This window comes from Rattus norvegicus, chromosome 20 (assembly GCF_036323735.1).
Source record: "Rattus norvegicus strain BN/NHsdMcwi chromosome 20, GRCr8, whole genome shotgun sequence".
Lineage (NCBI taxonomy): Eukaryota > Metazoa > Chordata > Mammalia > Rodentia > Muridae > Rattus > Rattus norvegicus.
The window spans coordinates 10,610,386-10,630,311 of record NC_086038.1 but is presented as its reverse complement, the minus strand read 5'-3'; the positions used below and the strand labels follow the sequence as shown (position 1 = coordinate 10,630,311).

The window sequence follows — 19,926 nt, the reverse complement described above, 5'->3', positions numbered from 1 at the left end:
CCCTGGATCCGGGCGGTTCCTAATCTGTAACACAACGCTGTCTAGGTGGGGCAGGGAGAGGGGAAACTCAAGGTTAGACTTGATTATATGGCGAATTCCAGATCAGCCTGGGATAAGGGAAATCTTAACAGAAAAGGAGGAAGAAAAAAAGATAAAAAGGAGAAAAAAGTAGAAGACCAGGAAAAACCGGAGCAAAGGAACTTTGCCCTTAGCTGCGGGCGGATGGGTAAATGGTAGAAGTGTGTAGCTTGTGCCATATATCAAAACAGATGTTTCTCCAGCTTCATACACAGCCGTCATCGGTGTGCAGCGAGGTGTAGGGCTCCTCTAACAAGTTGGGCAGGTGCAGTGTCTCAGGGTCCCTATTCCTTAAACACTGAGATTTGGACAAAGGACCTGGCTGTCTCCCGCTCTCTGCCCAGTCTCTCTTTAGTTCTTCACACCACAGGACTGGGCCGTTGTCATGGCGCTGGCCTCGAACACTGGGCTGAGGTGAGCAGTCAGGTGATTTTACTGTACAATGACTTCCATACCGAACCTCGTGTAAGTCAAGCGGCTCTGCCAATCAAAGCCCGGAACTTGGCCCTTCATTAAAACCGCTGGTGGATTAGGCCAGCCACTGCGGTATCCCGGAAGGGATTACTGGCCATGAATAAATTGGCTTTTTAAACCAGGTAGGAAGGATTATTGATGAAGTACCTCCCGAAAGGTTGGCAGGTTTTCCTCCGGTTACCCACAGATGCTACCTTGTACAGTGTCACCCTGATAGTCCTACCTCATTCTAATAAATTCTACTCTAACCTAGATTTGTCTCCACCCAAGGCTCACTTCCTACTCCTCCCCCACCCTTGGTCATTTGCTCCTTTGCCCTACCCATCCCCCCTCCACACCATCAGGAACCCTACCTCCCAGCTCCCTAACCTCAACGTGTGAGGCCTAGAGCCTCCCTTCTCTCACTCCTACCCCATTTCAGCCCTGAGCCCTACAGAACTCCATAACCCGCTCCTCTGAACTCTCTCTCCCTCCTCCACCCTTTCCCCGAACCCCTCTCCCACTCGCAAGGCTTCCTAAGCCCCTTCAGTCCCGCCCCATCCACCCCACCCCCACTCCTCCCCTCACGTGCTGGGCTCCTTAAGACCCGCCCCCTCAACCCTACCATCCCAGGCCCTCATAGGCTCCATCCAGCATTACGTCCTCAATCTTACTTACCCACCAGGTCCCTTTTAACCAGCCCTCTCTGTTCCTCCCCACATTACCCCGCGAGGCCCTAAGAGAACGGGCACACCCTCCTCTCAACCTCTCTCCGTTGTGTTTTAGGGTTCTGAGGACCCTGCTGGCACGCCCGCCATCCCTTGGACGCAGACCCTTCTAGCAGATTACATCCATGGGTTCCCGGGAGACACCTTCTTCCTGCTCTAAGACCCATGAAACCTTGAACCTGGAGACTCCGGAGAGCTCTAGCACTGACCCTGACAGTCCCCTGGAAGAGCAATGGCCGAAATCTTGTAAGATACTCAGGCCTTTTTCTTCCTTTCCCTCTCCTTTCTTCTTTTGCCTCCTCTAGTTCCTCAGGGTCCTTAGGGGTTCTGGGCTGTCACTAGAAAGCAAGAATATGGGTCCTAGAGATTCAGCCAGGAGCAGGAGAAGGCAGGGCCACCTGAAAATACACATTGTCTGGGACTGAATGGATGAAGGGTACCCCCCACAGGGCACCTCAAAGTTGATGTTGCAGCCTCCTAACCTCCAATGGATGGAGAAATGTCACCGTGGCTTAGCTGGGCAGTTCTGGTGGCTCCCCTGACCCCCTGTATTGACTACAGGGAGCTGTTTTTCTGCATGTATCTTGTTTCCTTTGAGATCTTTGTGTAATGATGGCCTCTTCATCTCTAGCCCCAGATCTGAAAGAGGAAGACAGCGTGGATATGGTACTGGAAGACTCCAAGGAGCCTCTAACCCCTTCCTCACCGCCGACAGGCAGAGGTAAGGCCCTACCCAGTAATGAGTTTATCTCTTAGATATGGCCCTTAGAGTCAGGCAATGCATGGAAAGTTCCTGCATCATTCGGGTTGGCACCCCAAGCTACAAGGGCAGGCATTTGGTGGGCATCAGTAGAAGAGATTCCTTGTGTCCCAATCGCCACAGAAGACAAGTTTGCCATGCGTGTTCCAACGAGGAGCCCAGAGAGAGAGAAGGGATTACTTGTCTTTCTCTTGCAGAGGTCATCAGGTACGAAGTCAACGTGAACCAGCGGAACATCGAAGGTAAGTTTGCACACCTAGCCTGTGACCCAGAGAAACAGTTGCCAGCCCCGCCAGAAAGGTTTACTTCACTCAGCCATCCCGGAAAGTGGGGAACAATCCTGACCCCCATTGGATGTGGATGTCCTCTCTCTACTGCACCCCCACCTCGACCCCAGCACCAGACTTGCTTAAGGCATGTAGTTTGATTTTTTTTTTTTTTTTTTTTTTTTTTATATCTCGGCTGGACATGGTGACTCACACAATAATCTTAGAACTCAGGAGGCAGAGGCAGGAGGATCTCTGAGTTTGAGGCCAGCCTGCTCTATAGAGCTAGTTCCAGGACAGCCTGGACTACACAAAAAACCTCTGTCTCCAAACCCCAGCTTCCTCCCCACCCCACACTCCAAACTGTGTTTACGTCAGCCACACTACCATCTAATTTGAGACTAGGCTAAGTGTTCACTTACCTTGCCAGAAGCCCTGAGTCCTGTTCCCAGTACCCTATAAACTGGGTGTGGTGACACACTTTGGAATCCCTGCATTCCGGGAGGTAGAGGTGGAAGAACCAGACCGTCCCCAGTGAGGATGAAGCCAGCTTGAGACACATGTGACTTGGTCAGAAAGAGAAACGAGGAAAACAAGCAGCGTATCCATCAATGGTCACTCCGGACCTCCCCAGCCAATGATCTGTTTCTCTGGATTTGGGCTGGTTTGGACGTCTTTGGGTTTCCATGGGCATTTTTAGCCCCACCATTCCGAGTCCACAAAAAAGCTCTACATGCTTCATTTGGGACATCTTGTTCTCCCATTAAGTCTTCCGGTCTCTGACCCTCACCCATCCCTGCTGGGGCTTCCCACATCTCTCTCAGGATCTATGGGGTTGCTTTTGTTTATTTATTTATTTTTTTAAGATTTATTCGTTTATTATATGTAAGTACACTGTAGTTGTCTTCAGATACACCAGAAGAGGGCATCGGATCTCTTTACAGATGGTTGTGAGCCACCATGTGGATCCTGGGAATTGAACTCAGGACTTCTGGAAGAGCAGTCAGTGCTCTTAACCGCTGAGCCATCTCTCCAGCCCATGGGGTTGCTTTTGATAAGCATCTATCCTGCTTTTCCCTCTGTGTTCTCTCTAGACATCTGCCTCTGTTGCGGATCTCTCCAGGTGTACGCTCAGCACCCCTTGTTTGAGGGGGGAATTTGTGCCCCGTGTAAGGTAAGTGGGAAGGTGGTGGGACTGCCTTGATGTGGAACCGTAGAGGGAGATCACACCCACAGCCTTTATATTCCCTGCTCAGGACAAGTTCCTGGAGACCCTCTTCCTATACGACGAGGATGGACACCAGAGCTACTGTACCATCTGCTGCTCCGGGCATACCCTGTTCATCTGCGAGAGCCCCGACTGTACCAGGTGAGGCAGGACCCAACTTCCTATTGCTCCTCCCAAAAGACCCTCCCCCCCCCACCCTCCCCCAACATGGGAAGCCGTTGCTGAAGGACGTGCATCTGGATGTCTCTCTTCACAAACACAACAGCCACCACACAGCCATTCTCTCTATCCTTATGCAATATGGTGGGTCCAGGACACCGGCATCTCATTCACCCTCAGTTAAATCACTGTCCTGAGCTCCATCTGTGGTGGTCCCCCTGCCCTGTCCTTTTGGATATCTTTCTCTTTACGATCCTGACTTCTAAGTGCCCCCTTCCGGGCCAGCTGCTACTTCATATGTTTTTTTCTCAGAGCCCTTAAAAATGTGTGTACAGGCTTCCAAGTTGTGGAAAGACTAAAGTGTTTCCAAGTCCGCCATTGCTACCACACCCGCCTCATCTCTTCTGTTACTAAGTCTCTTTCCCAGCCTGCAGCCAGCCCCACCCACCCAGCACAAAAGCAAAGCCAGAGAGGGAAACAGATGGTTCCCTCCAAAACAAGGTGCTGGCCTGGCTTGTGGGGTCCGTCCCCCCCCCCCCCACACACACACACAGCAGTATGACTCCGGTCATGGTGGTTTTTTTTCGGTTTGACTCTAGATGCTACTGTTTCGAGTGTGTGGATATCCTGGTGGGCCCCGGGACCTCGGAGCGCATCAATGCCATGGCCTGCTGGGTTTGCTTCCTGTGCCTGCCTTTCTCCCGGAGCGGACTGCTGCAGAGGCGCAAGAAGTGGCGTCACCAGCTGAAGGCCTTCCATGACCGAGAGGGGGTGAGGACAACCGGTGCGGGGGAGGGGCTGGATCTGCCACCGGATGCTGGCTAACATCCATGTGCGCTCATCACTGGACAGGGCTGAGGTTTTGCCTTAATGCCTCCTGGTATGTTCCTACCGGAGAGCAGGTATCACTGATGTTTTGTGATAGGATCTCAGGTAGCCCAGGCTGGCCACAAACCCACTGTGGAGCCAAGGATCCTGCTCCTCTGCTGGGATTACAGGCACCGTATTTATAAGGACTGAACCCAAAGCCATGGGCTTCACACAAACTTTTTTTCCTTTTCGGTCTTTTTTTTTTTTTTTTTTCTCATTTTGATTTTTTTTATTGGATTTTTTTAAATTTACATTTCAAATGCTATCCTCTTTCCTGGTTTCCCATCCATAAACCTGCTATCCCATCTTCCTTCGTCCTGTTTCTATGAAGGTGTTCACCCTCTCTAACTGCCCCCCCTTCCCTCCCTGACAGTCCCCTACACTGGGGGTCCAGCCTTGGCAGGACCAAGGACTTCTTCATTGATGCCCAACAAGGCCATCCTTTACTACATATGCAGCTGGAGCCATGGGTCTGTCCATGTGTACTCTTTGGATGGTGGTTTAGTCCCTGGGAGCTCTGGTTGGTTGGTATTGTTGTTCTTATGGGGTTGCAAACTCCTTCAGCTCCTGCAATCCTTTCTCTAATTCCTCCATTGGGAACCCCATTCTCAGTTCAATGGTTGGCTGCTAGCATTCACCTCTGTATTTGTCAGGTTCTGGCAGAGCAGGCTCTATCAGGCTCCTGTCAGCATGCACTTCTTGGCATCAGCAATGTTGTCTGGGTTTGGTGACTGTATATGGGCTGGATCCCCAGGTGGCAGTCTCTGGATAGTCCTTCCTTCAGTCTCTGCTCCAAACTTTGTCTCTATATTTCCTCCTACTAATATTTTTGTTCCCCCTTCCAAGAAGGACTGAAGCATCCACACTTTAGTCGTCCTTCTTCTTGAGCTTCATGCGATCTGTGTGGATCGTATCATTGGGTAATCCGAGCTTTTGGGCTAATATCCACTTATCAGTGAGTGAAAACCATGTGTGTGTTTTTTTGCGATTGGGTTACCTCACTCAGGATGGTGTTTTCTAGTTCCATCCATTTGCCTGTGAATTTCATGAAGTCATTGTTTTTAATAGCTTAGTAGTACTCCATTGTGTAAATGTACCACATTTTCTGTATCAATTCCTCTGTTGAGGGACACGTTTCAGTCTTTTTTTTTTTTTAAGATTTATTTATTTTTATTTATGAGTACACTGCAGCTGTCTTCAGACATACCAGAAGAGGGCATCAGATCCCATTACAGATGGTTGTGAGCCACCATGTGGTTGCTGGGAATTGAACTCAGGACCTCTGGAAGAGCAGTCAGTGCTCTTAACCACCGAGCCATTTCTCTAGCCCACGTTTCAGTCTTTTAAGGCAGGGTTTCTCTGTGTATAGCCCTGGCTGTCCTGGAACTAGCTCTGTAGACCAGGATGGTCTCAAACTCAGAGATCTGCCTGCTTCTATCTCCTGAGTGCTAGGAATAAAGGCCTGTGCCACCACTGTCCCACTCCATAAGCCCTTTACCAACTGAGTACATCCATAGTCACTAATCTTTCTTTTTTTAATATTTATTTATTATCATACAGCTTTCTGTCTGCATGTGTGCCTGCAGGCCAGAAGATGACCCTAGATCTCATTATAGATGGTTGTGAGCCACCATGTGGTTGCTGGGAGTTGAACTCAGGACCTTTGGAAGAGCAGTCAGTGCTCTTAACCGCTGAGCCATTTCTCCAGCCCAGTCACTAATCTTTCTTAAAAGCCTGGGAATGGCTACTGGTCACAAGTAGGACAGGAGCCCCCTCTCCACAGACACATAAGTTCATCATACTGGCTTGAATGCTTAACCAACACAATATTCCCTTGCCCTGGCTGCAGCCTCCTGGGTGGGGCCAGGGACCTGCAAACACAATTTGGAAGTAGGACCTCTGAGGTGTCACCTTAGCTGAACTTGAGATGAAAGAGAACATTTGAATTGCTGTGGACACTACAAAACGGAGGGTACCCATGTAAGAGAAGGAGTTTGGGGGGATTGAGATGCACAGGGAAAGACCATGTAGTGATGAAGGCTTTGGTACCCCGATGCCAATTGGAGCCACCCACTGTGTGCCGAGCCCAGCTGCTGGGAAAAGGCCTGGGATGGTTCCCTGAAGCCTCCGAAGCTACCATCCCTGGTGTTACTTGGATTTCAGACTCCTGGAACGGTTTTGCTCTCAGGGAGTCCTTGGAGACCTACAGAGTTGTTTTCTGAGGGGAATCCATTCCCCTTGAATGTCAAGGAAACCCTGCCTCCCTTTGTAGCTCTATGGGGGTCCTAGACTCAGGGAATGGGTGGACTTGATCTCCAGGGAGGGACGGACAGCACTGGTCACATCAGGGCCAGCCAGGCCTTGGCAAGCGAGTCCCAGGTGGCTCTCGGGTGAGTCCTGTGCATTCAGGGAAAGACCGTCACAGGGGTCGCTTAACTATAACGGCGTTCACTGGGCAACCAGCATGCATCCTTTTGTCTTTCTCTCTTTTTCCCTCTGCTTCCTTTCCAGGCAAGCCCTGTGGAGATATACAAGACTGTGTCTGCATGGAAAAGACAGCCAGTGAGGGTGCTGAGTCTTTTTGGGAATATTGATAAAGGTGAGTAGAGTCACAAGAAAAAAAAAAAAAACACTTTCCAGAAGAGGGGCTAGGAGGGCGCCAGAGTATTCTAGTGTCCTCTGTTTGGCCGTTAGGATATCACTGGGCACCTGAGATGTGAAGCAGGGATTAATGGTAGAAAACCTCTTCCTCAGACTCCTTGAACTGAGAGAACTGAGTGTCCCAGGAAAGCCAGTATCCCAGGATTGCCAGGGGGGAAAAAAATCTCCCATTTGTGGAGATTTTCATCTTTCCAAGCAAGAGGAAGGGTGAAAAGGGTTAGAGAACCAGGACTCAGATAGAGAGAGACCCAGCGCCCCAAGAGGAAGAGGCAGGGATCGGGAAGAGACAAGCCTACAAGGGTCAATGGGAACAGCTGCTGGTGGGAAGGTAGCTCTACCTTTCTCATACTTACACTCCCCCAGTCACCCACCTTCCTGAACCTCCCAACCTAGCCACTTCTTCTCCTGGGATCCTGTCGGTCAGACTGCTCTGATCCCCATTGTGCCCAGGAAGCACAGAAGCCCCAAAGGTGCTCTGGTCTCTGGCTAAATTGTATCACAATGTGTCACGAGTGCCCTATGTAATAGCTATAATTGTATCACTATGCTTTAAGGACACCTAGCAAGGGCTGTACTTGCCCAAGCTCTTATTCTCGGGAGTCTGAGGGTAAACCCACCTGCCCTGTGGGGTCTCCAGCCTGGCTGGTTGTCTAAGCAAACCAGCCAGAACATAGCTTAGAAAGGCCGAAGAATTTTGCAACAAATTACTTTATTTTCATCAAGTTAACACTCAGGAAGTTTGTCTTGGGCTCTGCTGCTGAAAGGATCAAGCTGCTAGTCTGTGGCTGGGAAATTGCACTGTCATAGATCCCCATTCTGGGGACAGAGCCCACATCTGCTGTATCCATCCTGTCTGTCTCTCCTTCCCTCCCCTGTCCCCCCCACTCCAGAACTAAAGAGTTTGGGCTTTTTGGAAAGCAGTTCTGGTTCTGAGGGAGGAACGCTGAAGTACGTGGAAGATGTCACCAATGTCGTGAGGAGAGAAGTGAGTTGAGGCAGGGGTGGGTGGGCTTCCGAGGCTCCATGTGCTACTGGGAGAGACTACGGGGCCTACAGGAAGGGGCAAAAAGGGAGGGAGGGGGCCCTGGAGGGGCAGGGTAGAGCGAATGGGGTGTAGCATATTGCTGGAGGTCTCCAGACCAGCATGGGGTCCTAGCTTGAGCCAGCCTGGGTATAATTACCCCCCTCCCAATGCCTCACAGTGGCAGGTGGGGACAGAATGCTTCTATGGCCTTTGTAAAGCCCTCAGACCTGATGGGACAAGCAGCCAAACTTCTTGAAATTCGTGTGGCTGGTTTCTGTCTTCTACAATATAGGGATATGATTGGGCAGAGGAGGCTCAACCCCACCCCACCCTCTCATAACTGCAAGTCTTGAACTGAGTGGCAGGCAGTTGTCTGAAAACATCTTCCAAACACCAATCTGGTGCTGTCTTGACCCTGAGGTAGCACCTCTTCCGCCCCTCCTGTGGGCGTGCAGGCAGTGTGCCAGTGCGTTAGGGTCTAGCTATACAGTTAGGATGTTGGTCTTTTTAACCCAGAATCCTGCCTACTTCTTCTGGCTAGACCCCAGCCAGTCATGGCCCTGTAGGACCCTAGGTGCACATCAGGTAAAGAGGTTGGGGCACAGAGGAAGAGCACAAGAGCCTCTGGGTGGCAGTCCATTAATCTGAGAGAAATGGGAAGGCTCAAGAAAGTAGGGGCCTAGCTAGATTGGGAAACTCACTTGTGGGCATCTCAGGAACTTTTTCCTAAGAGAATGTCCGGGGCTAGCCAGGCAGTGTTGGCGTACAACTTTAATCCCAGCACTCAGAAGGCAGAGGCAGGTGGATCTGTGAATTCTGGGCCAGCCTGGTCTACAGAGCAAGCCAGGACTACACAGAAAAATCCTGTGAAAAACTGGGAGGGGGAGGGGAAAGGGGAACAGAGGGGGGGGGAGGAGGGGAGGGGGAGGAGGGGAGGGGGAGGAGGGGAGGGGGAGGGGAAAGGTTCAGGATTAGAGGAGCCATTGTTGAAGCAGAGATTTCCTGGGCTCTGGACCTTGGGCTACTTGTACTAACAGAAGACTCCTTGCTTGTCTGCACTTGAGGCTAATCCTTTCATTCTCTGACTTATCCTGGAAGTGACCCCCATCTGATCTAAGTGGGGACTGTTTATGGCTACCACACAGTGTCCACCCTGCTGTCTGTTCCCAGCTGCCTGGCTCTCAGCACAGTCAGTGATTTCCCAGAAGGACATGGGAGTTCCTTAGGCTGAAGGAGTTTATGTGCTTCCTCCAAGACTGGCCCTTTTTAAAGAGCCAACAGTTATCTGAGAAGGAATCTCAGATATGGAGTGCTCTCAGGCTACCACTGTATGGGCTTGTCCTGAGAGTGTTGTCTGGGTGTCACTGCCTATGTGGGCCCCAAGGCTCAACTAGGAGGTCTGTCTGGGTCACCCACAAGGTATATCACTGGGGAGATGATTGGGGTACAGAGGCCTTGATGCTGGTCACCAGTTGGGAAGCACTTGACTCTCAGCCAAACTCGTGTGTTCCCTAGGTGGAGAAATGGGGTCCCTTTGACTTGGTGTATGGCTCAACCCAGCCCCTAGGCTATTCTTGTGACCGCTGTCCTGGTAAGTTTCAAGAAATGGGACTGTTAACATCTCTGGTCACTTGAGAATCTTGTCTTCAACCCTGCCACCTCTACTCTGTCCTCTCTTCTGTCTCTTCATTCTCTCATACCATTTTAGCCTTCAGACAGGGTAGAAGTCACACACCCTGCATTTTAAATCCAGCTTCCCTGGGCTCTTAACCGCCAGGTGAACTTGCACATGCTTAGTGAGCTGTTGGGTGAGTTCTGAGGTGGGTATTGGCCCTCCCATCCCCGTAAAGGGAGAGCAGAGGTACCCAGCATTCACAAAAGCCATCCTGCTCCCTCCCCAATCCTCGCCATCTGAACCGGTCTCCCCCCGGGTTCATTGGCAGGCTGGTACATGTTCCAGTTCCACCGGATCCTGCAGTATGCCCGGCCTCGCCAAGACAGCCAGCAGCCCTTCTTCTGGATATTTGTGGACAATCTGCTGCTGACTGAAGATGACCAAGAGACAACTGTCCGCTTCCTTCAGGTGGGTGCACCTGGGGCAGGAGCCTTAGGCTGTATCCGGGTCTGGGACTCTCACTCCTTGAGGCCTCTGCTGCCCTGATGTTTGCAGGGCTACAAGGACATCGGGCACCTGAGACACAGACTGCTCCCTACAGGGACAGACAGACAGCCTTGAAGGACAAACCCCCTCTCCGATACCACTAAGCTTACAATGTGCAGTGTATAAGCCACACCCACCCAGACTGATGTCCCCTCCTCCTCTTCACCTCTCATGAACACACATGAACACATCTGCTCACACCACACAGGTTTCATACAACACGCATGCGCACTCCATGCACTCACGGCGTGCCTGGGCGCTCACACAGACCACCATGTTCTCCTTCATTCTCGAACGATGAGTTTCGGTGCTGCCACCTGGGCCCAGTGGTCAGTTCCTTCTAGGGCTTTTAAAGCTAGGACTGCTTGAATTGACAAGTGTAAAAGGAGGTTGGTCTGTGATTCTCTCTCTCTCTCTCTCTCTCTCTCTCTCTCTCTCTTTCTCTTATTGAGGGATCTTTTTCTTGTCAAGTTTTTGTTTCTCTGTTGAATCTGATTCATGACAATAGTTTACATGGTGAAAGAATTCTACAAAATTGTATTGCTTTGTGCAATATATAATATATATATATATATACTATATATATATTACATATTACACAGACACACACACACACACACATATGGGGCTGGAGAGATGGCTCAGTGGTTAAGAGCACTGACTACTGACTGCTCTTCCAGAGGTCCTGAGTTCAATTCCCAGCAACCACATGGTGGCTCACAACCATCTGTAATGTGATCCGACGCCCTCTTCTGGTGTGTCTGAAGACAGCTACAGTGTACTCATGTGCATAAAATAAATAAATCTTTAAAAAAAAATTTGTGAGCTGGGCATAGTGGCACATGCTTTTGCTTTGAATCCTGTGAGAAGCAGGTGGATCTTTGTAATACGAGGCCAATGTGGGTAAGTACCAGGCCAGTCAGGGCTACATGGTGAAACCCTGACCCAAGAAAGAAAGAAAGGAATCTCTTGAAGCCTATGAAGAGTTTGTCTTTTTTTAAAGATTTATTTGTTCATTTATTCTATATAAGTACACTGTAGCTGTCTTCAGACACACCAGAAGAGGGCATCGGATCTCTTTACAGATGGTTGTGAGCCACCAGGTGGTTGCTGGGAATTGAACTCAGGACCTCTGGAAGAGCAGTCAGTGCTCTTAACCGCCGAGCCATCTCTCCAGCCCCAGATTTTGTCTTTTTGTTCTTATTGTTTTGTCAAGACAGGGTTTCTCTGTGTGTAGCCCTGGCTGTTCTGGAACTCACTCTATAGACCAGGCTGGTCTCAAACTTAGAGATCTGCCTGCCTCTGCCTCCTGAGTGCTCAGAAGAAAGGCATGCATTAGCCACCATTGCCTAGAGATTTTTTTTTCTGACTTTTCAGAGTTTTGGAAAGTTACATTATCCTAGAATATAACGCATTCCAGTGCCATTGGAAAACATAATTGTATAGAGTTGATCAAAGGGTTCTCTAGATTTTACCTCTCTGAAACAAAGACTGTGCGAGCATGGCCAGCCTCAATGGCCTGTGTATCCCCTGGGAGGAGATTGCCTCTGTGTCATGCTGACCCACCCTCTTCTCCCACAGACAGAGGCTGTGACCCTCCAGGATGTCCGCGGCAGAGTCCTCCAGAATGCTATGAGGGTGTGGAGCAACATTCCAGGGCTGAAGAGGTACCTCCTCAGGGCAGGGGGATATTAACAATTCTGAGGCAGAGGAAACTGTTAGAGCCAGGCCTATACAGACCCATGCCCCTTGTCTACCACAACGCTGAACACACAGCAGTGCTCAGGGTGTCCTGGACTGAGGGGACACTTGTCATGACACCCACTATCTACTGATCTCTCCTCACGACTGGCCAAAAGTTCTCTTGTCCTCAGGACAAAGTCCAGGCTCCTAGCCACGGGCCTATTGGCTCTTTCTCAAACTGTGCAAACCAGTTACTCTTAGCCTTCTGAAGTGCCCGCCCAATGTGCACCTAGCTAGGCTCATACCCATTCATATATGGTGAGTCAACTCCCTAACACACACACACACACACACACACACACACACACACACACACACACACACAGAGAGAGAGACACCCACCCACCTGCTTACAGACATACAGGTGGATTGAGCCAGTTTGAACTCTATCTCCTGAAACTAAGTCGTGTCCTTTCCTGCCCTACACTGAGTTTCTGGAAACTTCCCACTCATTTCTTCCATCCCAGCATTCTCTTGGCTCCTAGCCACTCTTGCCAGTCAGTTACCACCAGGTTTCCTCACCCGGATGCTTTGGAGGGGCTATGGCTTTCCCAAAGGTTTCCTTTTGGGAGCTTCTGAGGTGTTGTCTCCTGACTGCAGCTCCTCTGGATAGATACCGTGGGATAGGACAGAGCAGGAGAGGGACGGTGTGTGAGCTCAGCCATCTGCAAAAGGAGCCAGGTTCTACTCCTGCCAACCGTGGGCCTGTCAGGCGTGTCTCACACAGGTCATCTATTCCGTAACAAACGTGCTTTAGAAGTAATCATCAGGGTGCAGCCAATCCTAGCACAGGAGGCTATAGAAGAGGAGCCTTTCCCCCCTTCTTTTGAGCTGCCCACCATGGGAACCTGCTAGGTTCGAAGCTTATAGGAATAGCTTCTTTCCTTTTTTTTTCTTTTCTTTCTTTCTTTTTTCCTTCCTCCCTCCCTTTTTTTTTTTTTTTTTTTTTGATTTTGCTGTTGTTGTTGTGATTGTGGTTGTTTTGTTTTTGTTGGTTTTGTTTTTTTCCAAAGCAGGTTTCTCTGTGTATCCCTGGCTGTCCTGAAACTTGTTCTGTTGAACTCAGACATAGACCTGCTTCTTTCTTCCTGAGTTCTGGGATTTAAAGGCGTGCACCACCACCCCTCACTCCCCCTACCATCCCATCTCCTTTTCTTTTCTTTCCTTTCTTTCCTTCTTTCCTTCTTTCTTTCATGTTATGAGTACACTGTCGCTGTCTTCAGACACACCAGAAGAGGGCATCAGATCCCATTACAGATGGTTGTGAGCCACCATGTGGTTGCTGGGAATTGAACTCAGGACCTCTGGAAGAGCAGTCAGTGTTCTTAACCTCTGAGCCATCTCTCCAGCCCAGTACCTGCTTACCCCAAAGGAAGTTGAGGGCCATGTGCACCTGCCCCTGGTCACTTGGCTCTTTTTTTTTTTTTTTTTTTTTTTTGGTTTTTTTTTTCGGAGCTGGAGACCGAACCCAGGGCCTTGTGCTTGCTAGGCAAGCGCTCTACCACTGAGCTAAATCCCCAACCCCCCCCCCCTTTTTTTTAAAAGAGAGATTTATTTATTTTATTTGTGTACACTGTTGCTTTCTTCAGATTCACCAGAAGAGGGCTTGGGATTGCATTTGAGCCACCGTGTGGTTGCTGGGGAATTGAACTCGGGACCTCTGGAAGAGCAGTCAGTGCTCTTTTTTTTTTTTTTGTGGTTCTTTTTTTCGGAGCTGGGGACCGAACCCAGGGCCTTGTGCTTCCTAGGCAAGCGCTCTACCACTGAGCTAAATCCCCAGCCCCCAGTCAGTACTCTTAACCATTGAGCCATCTCTCCAGCCTGACAGTGTATTCTGACATGCCATTTTGTCTGCCCCCAAAGAGGTGGTCCTTAACTCCACCAGGGGCTGGGCATACAGAAAGGGGACGCCAGGTATCACATCTTCAAAGTTGGGGGACTCCAGGAAGAAGCTCACAAATTCTAAGAGTCGGAGCCCTTAGCTGTCAGGTTTCCTGGGAATATATACATACATACATACATACATACATACATACATACATACATACATACATACACCGTTTTAATTCACATTACATCCCAATCGAAGCCCCCCTTCCCAGTCTCACCCTTGAAAATTTCTTCTCCCCATTACCTCCTTCCCTTCTCTGAGAGAAGGGACAACCTCTCCTTGGGTACCACCTCGCCCTGGGACATCTAGTCTCAACAGGACTAAATACATCCTCTCCCACTGAGGTCTAAGCAGGCAGTCCAGGTAGGGGAAGGGGGTCCAAATGGCAGGCAACAGAGTCAGAGACAGCCCCTGCTCCAATTGTTAGGGGATCCATATAAACACCAAGTTGTACATCTGCTACAAATGGGGGTGTGGTGGGGCGAGGTCCAGCTCCTGCATGCTCTTTGGTGATTCAGTCTCTGTAAGCCCCCATGGGCCCAGGTTAGTTGACTGTGTAGGTCTGGTGTTGCCCTTGACCGATTCCAGCTTGCACAATTCTATCCCCATCCTTCCACAAGACTGCCTGTTTGTCTGTGGGTCTCCAAACCAGTTTCCGTCCACTGCTGGATGAAGCCTCTAGGGAGACAGTTATGCTAGGTTCCTGTCTGCAAGCTTAGTAGAGCATCATGAATAGCGTCAGGGGTTGGCTCTCTCCCGTGGGATGGGTCTCAATTTGGGGCAGTCATTGGTTGGCCATTCCCTGTGCCATCTTGTAAGCAGGGCAGATTTTGGGTTGAAGGCTTTGTGGGTGGGTTGATGAGAAAAGGGGTGGGGAGCGATATTAGAGGTTTGATCTTTGGGAACCCTGCCTGTTGCCAATCTATCCAGAGGCAGGTAGGGGTCAGGGCCATTTATACCGCTGCTTCAAGAGCTGGAGACTCGGCAGGTCCTCCTTGAGGGTCCCTGGAGACCACAGGCAACCCTTTCACCTTGTGGGGACGTCAAGGCTCTGAGTTGCACCCCCAAGCATCACCACCAACCCCGGGTACCCCATCCAATACTGCATTTCTTTTTTTTTTTTTTTTTTTTTTTCCGGAGCTGGGGACCAAACCCAGGGCCTTGCGCTTCCTAGGCAAGCGCTCTACCACTGAGCTAAATCCCCAACCCCCAATGCTGCATTTCTAACAGGTGACTCTTTCCTTGGTAGCAAGCACGCGGACCTGACCCCTAAGGAAGAGCAGTCTCTGCAAACCCAAGTCAGAACCAGAAGCAAGCTGGCCGCCCAGAAAGTTGACTCCCTAGTGAAGTACTGCCTTCTCCCCCTGAGAGAGTACTTCAAGTATTTTTCTCAGAACTCACTTCCTCTTTAGAAATGAATCACCGTACGACGAAGAGTCTTCCCTAGAACCGTGGCAGCCTTCTTCCTGTGGCCTTTTCCCTCTGCAGAGTTCCCTCCCGTTTGCTTGCTGGGCTTTGGGATTCTCTCCTGTTTGAGGCATCCATCTGAGATGCGAATGCCTCTGGGCAGCTCACTGTGGGGGTCCGGAGGCGCCCAACGCTCTGGACAAGATCCCGATGGGGTAACCGGCCATGCTTCTTCCGAACAAAACTGTGTGTACCTGTTGTGAAGTTTTTCAAATATATCATAGAATTGTTACTGGTGGTGTTCCGGTGTGGTGTGTGAGACTGAGGCCTTTCCTCTGTACGTCACAGTGGTGACATTCCCTTAGACACTGAATGCCTGCCGTCCTGCCGGGGCTGTAGGTAGCCTTTGTCACTGCCACCTAAAGCTATTTCCTTTGATGTTTGAAACCACTCATCCTCCCTGTCCCTACACAAAACACCCCAAACCATTGCTGAAGCAGACCAGGTGCCTTTTGGGTTGTCCTAACACAATGGGAGTTTGCAGAAGTGGGTTCCCAACAGCCTTTGGCAATTGGTGTTCCAATGAAGCTAAATCCATTGGGAAGTGTGTGTGGACTGGTCAGTTTTGAAGTATATAGTAAATCTTATTAACCATAACCTCCGCCCTCAACACACACACACCTCAGATCTAGACCCCAGCCATTAAAGAGAGTCAAACTGCCTGGGTGCCACAGTTGGGGCTCAGGACCCACTGGGGTCATGTTGGTTCTGGGCTCTGAAAGGAAGCTGGGCTAAGGTTGGACCCTGAAGTGTGAGGGGTCAGTAAATAGGATATCTCACTCTCAAGCAGTCTGGAGCCAGTAGGGTGGTTCAGTGTACACATGTTCTCAAGCCTAAAGACATGAGTTTGATTCTTAGAACCCACTCCTGTGAGTCATCTGGTCTCCACATATGTTGTGACATGTGTGAGCTCATTACAGGAATCCTGCTTAGGCCAGGGTTTACCCACCCTGTTGGCCTAATGAGGCAGCAGAAGCCTCAAGCGTGAACCCATGACCCCCACTGACCAGAGAGGTAGCAAGATCTCTGCATAGAGTGGTCCCAGGCTGCTACATGACATGCCTTCCCATTCGCTGATGCTTTCTCTCTCTCTCTTTTTCCTCCGAGACGGTTTCTCTGGCTCTCCGGGAACTCACTCTTTAGACCTGGCTGGCCTCAACCTCTCAAATACTGGGACTCCCAATCCCCAATAATATTTCTCTGTGTAACAGCCCTGGCTATCCTGGATCTTGCTCTGTAGACCAAGCTGGCCTTGAATTTACAGAGATTTGCCTGCCTCCTGAGTGCTGGGATTAGAGGCGGGCACGCATCACCACCACATGGCTTTTTTCTCCTTTCTTAAAAAAAACAAAACAAAAAACAAAACCCAAAAACATCTAGGTGTTTGCAGGCCAAGCTGCCCTGCTAGAAGCATCCATTAGAAGCTGCCGGCTACACCACATTTTGTTCCATCACACTTAGAGCCTTAAGTTTGCAGACATATAATTCCTACTGGTTCTCACATCCTACCATTGGCCTTCCCACATCCTGCTCGCCAGAAACAGATGCCATCAAGGGCAAAGCCAATGTTATCCTCCAGCCAGTCTCCTGGCTCATGGTTTGCCTTAAAATACTGTCAAGGGTTTGGGGATTTAGCTCAGTGGTAGAGCGCTTGCCTAGGAAGCACAAGGCCCTGGGTTCAGTCCCCAGCTCCGAAAAAAAGAACCAAAAAAAAAAAAAAGAAAAGAAAAAAAAATACTGTCAAGCAGGGCACAGTGGTATGTGTCTGTAATCCCAGCCCTGGGGAGGCAGTGGCGGGAGGATTGAAAACTGGAGGCCAGCCTGGAGTGATCCTGTTAGCATTCCTTCTAGGCTCCGCCCCTCAGTTACCTGGCAACAGGCAAGTGTGCCTGACCTATTATAAAAAGGGGCTGCTTGCCCCCTCCTCACTCTCTTACTCTCTTTGTCCCCTCTCTCCCCATTCCCCTCCCCCATCTCTCTCTCCACTTGTTCCTAGCCTACCTCTCCTCTCCTCTCTTCTCTTCTCTCCTCCCTTTCCCTGTCCCCACCCCTCTTTCTGCCTTTCTCTGTCTCTACTCCCTCAACTCCCCTCCCCATGCCCTAAATAAATTCTATTCCATACTTTATCCATTGTATGGCTGGTGCCTCACGAAAGGGATGCCTCAGCATGGACCGCAGAGGCACGCACCTCCCTTCCATATCGCCATACCGCACCTCTACCAAACATATATCCTGGTTCTTTCTTTTTATAAAACACAACAAATCCTGCTCAAAACCAAGCCAAAGCACAAGTCCGTATCTGCGATCCGTGCAGTTCAGGGTGTATATTAACTCATGATGAATACTTGGTGTCTTATAGCACTGGTTCTCAACCTTGGAATGCTGTGACCCTTTAATACAGTTCCTCGAGTTGTGGTGACCCTCAACCATAGAATTATTTTCGTTACTATTTCAGAACTGTAATTATGTTACTGTTTCGACTTGTGTTATAAACATCTATGTTTTCTACTGGTCTTAAGTGACCCCTGTAAATAAATCATTCAATCCCAAAGGGTTCGAGACCTACAGGTTGAGAACCACTCTTCCACCAGTGTCAAGTAACTTACTTGGTAGTGCGTAGTTTCCGAAGGTGGGATTTGAACCCAGCCACGCATTTGCTGCTGTCTCCTGCTTTGATATCCATTTCCCAGGGGCTCTTCCCCTGCATCTGCCCAACTCTGCCTAGTGTCTACTTCTAGCCAAGATATAAATGACTTCCTTGCTGGGCTAAGATCCCTCTGCTTAGCAGCATTTGGCTTTCTGGGATCCCAGATATTGTGGGGGCTGGGGAGCAAGTTTTGCAGAGCTCCAATCCCTGTTGCTTTGCCAGCCAGAGCATGGTCCAGGTCGGCCACAAAAGCCTCTTCAACCTTTGCTCCCTTCCGCCTGCCTGGAAGAACTGCTGGGTAAGAATCAATCAGCCTTGTTGATGCCAAATCAGGCCTATCCAATCCGAGAAGCCTCGAGGTTAGTGAGGGACTTGTCTGTCCTGCTGGAGTGGAGTGGAACGGAGATGGGGTGCCTGTGGCCAGGGGAGTTGGAATATAGGACATGGTGCTACCCTATCGGCTCCATGGGCCCATTGATACTAAGGTGACTCCCCAACACGGGCTTCTGCCGAGTCTTCAGGTGCTGCCAACCTAGTGGGGAGATGGGGGGGGGGCAAGTGAGGCCATCAACCCTGATGTGGTACCTAACAAGACTTCAGGCTTACTCCTGGATTATCTGCCAGAGCCCGGGGGTCAAGTTCTGATATTTCTGGTTTTCCTATCACACAAAGAAGGTAGCCCCTGTCCCTGCAGGAGGGTCTGCAAACCTCCTCTCCCAGGCTGTGTCCCTCAGCAGCTCTGGTCACCACTTCCGCTTGTCTCTGTTGTTGACAGCCAAGAGCCAGAGGTTTTTGGTTTCTCTCTTTCTTTCTTTCTTTCTTTCTTTCTTTCTTTCTTTCTTTCTTTCCTTCCTTCCTTCCTTCCTTCTTTCCTTCCTTCCCCCCTCCCTTCCTTTCTTCCTTCTCTTCCTCCTCCTCCTCATTCTTTTCTTTTCTTTTTAGAGACAGGGTTTCTCTGTGTAGCCCTGGCTGTCCTCGAACTCATTCTGTAGACCAGGCTGGCCTCAAACTCAAAGAGATCCACCTGCCTCTGCCTCCTCCTGGCCTCTGAATAATCAACTCACTGGCAGGTGGGGCGTGGGGGTGGGGGGTGGGGAGAGCATGAAATGGGGGTGAGGAGCGAGTCCTTAGTTTAGACACAGGCTCAGCACTTTGGACCCTTAGGCTTCTCCCAGAATGAGTACCAGAGAGCACGAGGTTGGAAACGGGATTGCCAAGTCTGTCTGGCTTTGGAAGAGAAAATGGAAACTTCACTCTATATTTCTCAACTTTATCCCTTACCACCTTTATCCCTTCGCCCTCGAAGTTGTGGGTTGGGAGAGCTGAACTTGAGTGGAACCCTGTCTTCCCCTCCCTTTCTCCCCCTCTCCCCTCCCACCTGCCTGCCTTCTAGTTTTTAATTCCGAATTGTTAGGTTTTCCACTTATCTACCGTGCTTGGTCCAGGCTTTGAACCTAGGTTCATCCTCTACAAGATAGGGCCGGACACCGGGCTCTAGAAGAGGGAAGCAGCGACCAGGCTGGGCTGTTCTGGGCAGCGTTGGGGGCCAGCGACTGAGTATCGTGTCTTTCCACCTGCACCCTAAGCCTCAGCCCCCAGCCTTTCGGCCACATGGGAGCCGGCCCTCCTTTTGCGCTCGCCGGGATCCACGAACTACCCCACACCCTCACACCTGTAACTCATGCTCACATCCCCTACCCTGCCCAGCATCAGACTGAGCAGCGTTCCCGACTCGAAGAGCGGAGGCGGAGCTACCCGCCTCCTTCCTCCCCCTAGGGATGGGCCGAGGG

The 19,926-nt window shown here is 50.3% G+C and overlaps 1 protein-coding gene across 2 annotated transcripts; it reads left to right on the top strand.

Moving 5' to 3' along the window:
- Positions 1–1,322: 1,322 nt before the first annotated feature.
- Dnmt3l (DNA methyltransferase 3 like) lies at positions 1,323–15,721 on the top strand. Of its 2 annotated transcripts, NM_001003964.2 has the most exons (12): positions 1,323–1,505; positions 1,891–1,980; positions 2,217–2,261; positions 3,380–3,459; positions 3,542–3,654; positions 4,272–4,443; positions 7,054–7,141; positions 8,094–8,188; positions 9,743–9,818; positions 10,171–10,310; positions 11,970–12,055; positions 15,272–15,721. In NM_001003964.2, the coding sequence occupies exons 1-12, from the start codon at positions 1,385–1,387 to the stop codon at positions 15,432–15,434; spliced, it is 1,269 nt and encodes a 422-aa protein (NP_001003964.2). In that variant the 5' UTR covers positions 1,323–1,384; the 3' UTR covers positions 15,435–15,721. The 2 variants fall into 2 exon arrangements, with proteins under 2 accessions (NP_001003964.2, XP_063135225.1); XM_063279155.1 differs by lacking the exons at positions 1,323–1,505; positions 1,891–1,980; positions 2,217–2,261; ... (3 more) ...; positions 7,054–7,141; positions 9,743–9,818 and having other exon boundaries at positions 7,763–8,188.
- The last annotated feature ends 4,205 nt before the right edge of the window (positions 15,722–19,926 follow it).